The following is a 6,108-nucleotide window of genomic DNA, read 5'->3' as shown; positions in this document are numbered from 1 at the left end:
CCGGGGGCGGCCCGCGGTTTGGGCCAGTTAACCAGCCTTGAGTGGGGCCGGGCGCATATAACGGGCGTCGCGGCAGGGAGAAGACGCAGAGCGCTGCTGGGCTGCCGGGTCTCCTGCCTCCTCCTCCTGCTCCAAGGGCCTCCTGTATGAGGGCGCGGTAGAGACCCGGACCCACGCCGTGCTTCTGCCGCCTCGCTGCGCTCCACTCGGGCCCGGCTCCGCCAGGCCCCGCGGTGAGCCATGATGCGCCTCGGGGCTCCCCAGACGCTGGTGCTGCTGACGCTGCTCGTCGCCGCTGTCCTTCGGTGTCACGGGCAGGATGTCCGTAAGTCGCCCACAGTCCTTGCCTGCCACCCTTCCGTGCCATCCCCTCCGCGTCCTCTTACCCGGCTTTCTGCTGTTCTGGAACCCGAGGGTCAGGGCTAGAGAGGCTTCTGGGGTCATAGGGCACCGAGACTTGGGCGCAGGACGCGCAGGAGCTCACCGAGCGGAGTTCTGCAGCGGCTCTGTCCGGGAGTCCTCCGGGAGGGTCACGGTTGGCGGCATTTGCAGGTCCCTACATTGAGTAGGAATATTAAACCTGCAAAGTGTCGAATCAGAGAGGTTTGCGCTCTGATTTAAGCGTGCTCTTTTCACCAGCTTTGATAATTAGGCGCACACGCACACATCTTGCCTCGAGGAAGCACGCTAGAGTTCAGCAAAACAGGTCGTGGCCCATCGTTCTTAGAAGTAGTAGAGAGTACTGGCGAAGGGGCGAGCACGCGCCAAGGGGTGGACTTCGCAGTCGTGTCCAGGGGTTGGTTGCTGGCGGGGCGGAGGGGGGGTTGTTCAAAGAGGAGGTAGACAAAGGAGATGCTCTGGCACTGGTGGGCTGAAATCCGAGGCCACAAAGAAAGGCTTCGGAGAGGCGCTCTGAGACCACAGCGTCTCTCGCGGTTCCCTCCCCCTCCGGCTCCTGGCTGGCCCTGGAGCAAGGTGCACCCTCGTTCGCATCTCGGCTTTCCCCCTGAAACTTCCCGTAGGAGAGGGCATCTGAAAGGCGATAAGGTTCCAATCAGAACGTGCTTTTCAAACGCCCCGGAAAATAGCGCCCCCTCCCTGCGGTCTTCCCCCCTAACCCCCCGAGATACTTTTCTGTTTCTGAAACTCACTGAACCAGGCTTTGGGCCGTGCGTGTGTGTTTAGTCGATTGCTATAACTATTTCAACCGAATATAGTCAGAAATGGCAATTTTTATAATCTGGTCCAATGGCGGTTCGGACCACCCCGTGCCATTGCCTCCTTCGGTAAAAGTCCGGCTGTCTGGGATTATATTCAGGACAAACGAAGCCTGGAAAGTGTATTAGGTAGAGAGATTTTTTTCTACGTGTTTGGGCACGTTTCCGAAGGCTGGGATTCCAGCCCTGTCTTTGTATGTTACAGATTGTAAATCAATCGCAGGGCAAACTTTTTTGGGGGGGAGGAGGGATCAAAGTCCTCGGTCGACGAGGCTCTACACTGTCTCGTCTGCCACCAGGCTGTCTCCGGAGACGCTCTGGAAGGCTGCGGGCCCGGGAGGGCTTCCCGGTCACTAGAGCGGCAGACCCGGGCGGGGCAAGACTGGAGCCCGCGGCACAGCCGCAGGGAGCCTGGGGCAGGAGATCCTGGGCAGGTCTTCTCTGGTTGAGCTAAGTTCAAGGTGCGCTCCGTAGCACCTGTTGGAATATGTCTGTAAGTGGCCCCGGCTTGGACTGACTATATTTTTGTCCTAAATTTACATGAACACACTCACAAAGCTGTTTTCTAGACTGACTTCTGCTTTAGTGTACAATGAAATTAGCTAGGTGACTTAAAATAATTCCCAAATTCTCCACCCGGTATTGGAGGCGCTCATTTAAGTGGCAGAGCTTTCTCATCGCCGCCGCTTTCCCGGGAGAGAGTGAATTCCAGTTTCTTGGGCCCAGCTCCTCCAGTCGTTGCTCCTCCTCCCCAGGCGGACTGCATCGGAGCGGCTGATTTTGTGCGCCCGGGAGCATCTCAGCTCCAGAACCCCATCTCTCGGGTCGGCTGACCTAAAATGTGACGTGGGTAAACGCGCAGTCTGCGTGGACTTCAGGAATGTCAGAAACCTGGAGCTCGGGCACGCCTCTCCTCCCCATCTTTCCACGAGTTTGAGAAACTTATTGGCGGTGGCATCTTTGACCCACATCTGCACTTCACAGCCCTCGCCTCCGAAAGTGCCCCTCGGCTTGGGGAGAGACCTCAATCCTCCTTTGTGAGGCTTGTTTGCGTTGGGAGATTGGCAGCGATGGTTTCCAGATGGGGCTGAAAAGCTGCCCGTATTTATTTAAACTGGTTCCTTGCGGAGACCTGTGAATCGGGCTCTGTGTGCGCTCGAGAAAAGCCCCATTCATGGGAGGCGAGGTCCGGTGGGTTCCCCCAGATTCCCCGACACCCTCTCCCACAATGCCCCCCTGTGCCCGCCCGGGCTCCAGCCCTGCGAATTCGGCGGTGGAGCGAAACAGTTCCCCGAAAGAGGCAACTTTTTCATTGGCCTGCTACAAAGAATCACTTATACGGCGCTGCGGTAATGAGCGGAACCCGATCGGGCGCGCCGGGATGCTATCGGCAGCCGTTTGGAACAGCAATTATGGTGGTGCTGGGCTCCTCCGTCCACACCTAGGGGATCCAGTTACGGGGCTGGCTCCTTTCTGGGGCAGTCATTTAATCCCACTTTTCACCCTCCCAGTGTCTGCGGGCGAGCCCTGTCCAGAGCCGCCTCCACAAAGAGTCACCCCGCAGCTCTCACACCCAGCGCCGCCGGGCCCCGCCCCTGCGCCCGCGCATCCCCGCGGCCCTGCCAGGAGAAATCCGATCTGCATTAGGGTGCACCGCCCTCTCCCAACATTTCCCTCTCTTTCCAGCCTGGGCCCTCTTGGGTGAGAGTGGGCTCTTCTTTAGTCCGGACCCGAGAGCCTCCGTTGCGGGCTTTCTACAGTTTCCAGCAGTTTTAGCGGTGGGTGTATCACAGAGACGTCTGTATATCCCCCGGGATCCCCTCCCCTCCCCGTGATTATCTTGCCTAAAGGCTGAGTGAATTTTTCTAGTGGAAAAGAAAAAGAAAAAGAAGTTTGTCTTTAGACTTTCAGAGTCTGCCTCAAGGGCCGGGGGGCAGGCCCGTTTCTGTCTCCGCCCACCTGGTTTGTGGCTCTTTCCTATTATTCATCCCCTGCAGTTGCCATTGCTTCGGAGGTTTTGATGAGAAAAACAGCGCTGGGCGCTCCCTAGCACGTGGTGCGGGCTCTTCAGCCCTTGGCGCGCTGCGAGCGCTCCTGTCAGCGCAGGTTTCGTTTGCAGAGTGGATTCCAGGAGGCAGGGCAGACTAGTCCTGCCATTCTTGGTCTGCATTCTTGTGGAGGCCAAGCCTGCACTGGCCGATCCTAGCCCAGGCCCAGCATTCAAAGCCCCCTGCCCTTCAAGTTGGGGTGTTGTCTTCAGATGGAGGCAGGGCCTCTCCAGAGAGGACTTAAAACTGGAGGTCAGCACTGGGGGTCCTTTGGCCCTGCTTGCCTCCCACGGCACTTTTATTAGCCTGCGCGGGTCCCACGTGTATTGTTTGAATGGGCTTAACCTCCTCTCCAAATTGACCCTAATTCTACTATAGTTTAAAGGACAGGATGAGATTCTAATTCTAATAGCGCCTTCCTTCAGCTGCCCTGCCCCATATCCAGGGTTGGAACCTGGCTTTTTATAGATTCTAATTTTTGTGAGTAGAGTTTTCTACACACTTTCTAAATTTTAGCTATTAATGGTATTTCACAAATCCCATCATTCTTAGAGGAAGGCAGAAAAAAGGCCTCTGTTCCTCAGCTTGGATGGGGGGCCAGGTGTCTCCCTTTTCTCCTCCCCTCTATCCTTCTAGTTCCTGAGTTCCCGTTCAGAGTCTTATCTCCTCCTGCTCCCCCTCAAACTTGCCCCTGCCCCCCACATCATCAGGCCTTCCTCATGCTAGATGGACAAAGAGAATACTATACAGTCAGTATAGTACCTCCACCCCCTTCATTGCTGGGTCAGGATTTCACTGATGAACAGACAGCATAGTGCAAGGTGCACAATAAATACTTTTTGAATACGTGGAGGAATGAATGATGCCTTAAAAACATAACTTTCAAGTTCTTTGTGTTTGGGTGGCCCGAGTTCGAGTCCACATCCTTCAGCATTTGAGTGATGTCAAGTTGACTGCAACCTCTTTCTCTTTTTCTCTTCTGACTCCTGCCCCCTCCTTCCCTTCACTCTCTGCTTCTCCTGCTCCACCGTTGGTGCAGAGAAGGCTGGCAGCTGTGTGCAGGATGGGCAGAGGTATAATGATAAGGATGTGTGGAAGCCTGAGCCCTGCCGGATCTGTGTCTGTGACACTGGGACTGTCCTCTGCGACGACATAATCTGTGAAGACATGAAAGACTGCCTCAGCCCCGAGACCCCCTTCGGAGAGTGCTGCCCCATCTGCTCAACTGACCTCGCCACTGCCAGTGGTTGTAATTTATTTATTTCCTGTTCCACATAAATAAATTACTTGCAGGTGCAGCAAATGCCCTCCCATGGATGCTGGTCATCTCTGCAAAGCTGAGGGGCTGGTTATCCATGGGACCCCCAGCAGCAGAGGCCCAAAGGAAAGGCCACTTCTCACTTGCAGGTTGAAACTGAGTGAGCCTGAAACACTAGAGGGGTTCTTCCTCACCTAACACCTCCCAGATATGTGCTTCCCAGACACAGGGAAGGACAGATGTGATTCCACAGAGCGCCCTCTCTGGAATCATTCCTGCAAATTATGAAAGCCCCAGTGGAGATCGAATGTTCCATCTGGCCAAACCACAGATGAATTCCTCCTCTATGACCCACAGCTTGTCTTCTCCTTAGAAGACCTCCAAACATAATGGTCTTCAGTGAGGAGAAACCTCCGCTGGCTAGTGGGAGACAGAGGGCAGGCTCCCTCTTTGAGATGGAGAACATTGATGGCAGTGTTCTTTTGTTTCTGCCTCTCTTGGAATTGGCTGCCGGTTAAGAATCACGTTAATAAGAGGAGGAGCTGGGCCCCAGGAGTCCTAGTGGTGAAGGTGGAGAGAGGCTGGGATAGAGTCCCTGTGCCTGCCCTCCTGTGGGCAGCTATTAACTCCTAGCTAGAATTAGTGCTGGTGGATGATATGTGTGCAGGCGACCTCCCCAGCACTCAAACCCTTGCCCTGTCTCCCTGCAGGGTGAATGGAGACCCATCTCTAGGCCTCTTGGGTGGCCTCACTGTTCCTTCCTGTTCAAGTAGACAAGAAATTGAAAGGGGAGTGAGAGGTTGCCTTTCCTTAAAAGTTCGTCAACACTGGGAAGCTGCTTCGGGAAGCTGCTTTTAGGGTCCAGATTTCCAGACCATTTCTGAGGGGGCCTCTGAGTGACACTGTTGCTGCTACAAAGGGCAAGGGGTTACTGATTTGGGGTGGCACTGGCTGCAATGCCTTTTATAACTCCTATGCTCTGCTTTTTTTCCCCCTACTCCTTTTCTGTGCTTGCTTCAAGGAGATCCAGCTTGAATGTAAGACCTTTTTAACTACCTAACTCTTTTTCTGGGAGGGCTTGGGCTGCAGGAAGAGCTTTCTACCTTGTGGGGGAAAGAAGAGATTGAACCTTCTGCCAGCTTTGGGAGCTTTTTTGGTGGCTGATTAGATCTGAGCTCTTTGTTTTCTCTTTTCACTGGCTCTGTTCTTTTGCATGCTGGCTGCTTTTTGAATAACAAAGTCTGGGTCATCTCTGTTCCTCATGGGATCTCAGCAAACCCAAGACCCCAGTGACCCTAACACCCCAACAGAGGGTTCAGTGGAGTAACAGGAAGTTGCCTCTTTCCTTGGTTGAGTTTTTTTTTTTTTTTTTTTTTTGGTTTGATCCCCTAAAGAGTGTTTGAGTGACAAGAACTTGTACTTCTCCAGCTCACAAATCTTACATTCTCCTTCTTTGTTTTTTTCCACTTGTAGGGCAACCAGGACCAAAGGTGAGGGATTTTTGCTTTTGCTTTTGCCTTTATAGTTCCTTCTTCAGAAGTAATGCTATGCTCATGTAGCCTGTCATTTTTAGAGGTCAGCAGAG

The 6,108-nt window shown here is 53.9% G+C and overlaps 1 protein-coding gene across 1 annotated transcript in view; it reads left to right on the top strand.

The window, feature by feature from the left end:
• The first annotated feature begins 240 nt into the window (after positions 1-240).
• Positions 241-6,108, top strand: part of COL2A1 (collagen type II alpha 1 chain) — a 30,425-nt gene continuing 24,557 nt past the window's right edge. The window contains exons 1-3 of the mRNA XM_090275532.1: positions 241-325; positions 4,305-4,511; positions 5,997-6,013. Coding sequence (XP_090131658.1) covers positions 241-325; positions 4,305-4,511; positions 5,997-6,013 — 309 coding nt within the window. The remainder of the gene's footprint in view (positions 326-4,304; positions 4,512-5,996; positions 6,014-6,108) is intronic.

This window comes from Furipterus horrens, unplaced genomic scaffold, assembly GCF_987537825.1.
Source record: "Furipterus horrens unplaced genomic scaffold, mFurHor1.1.pri manual_scaffold_4, whole genome shotgun sequence".
Lineage (NCBI taxonomy): Eukaryota > Metazoa > Chordata > Mammalia > Chiroptera > Furipteridae > Furipterus > Furipterus horrens.
The sequence above is the reverse complement of the archived record's forward strand: the minus strand, read 5'-3'. Positions and strand labels throughout refer to the sequence as shown.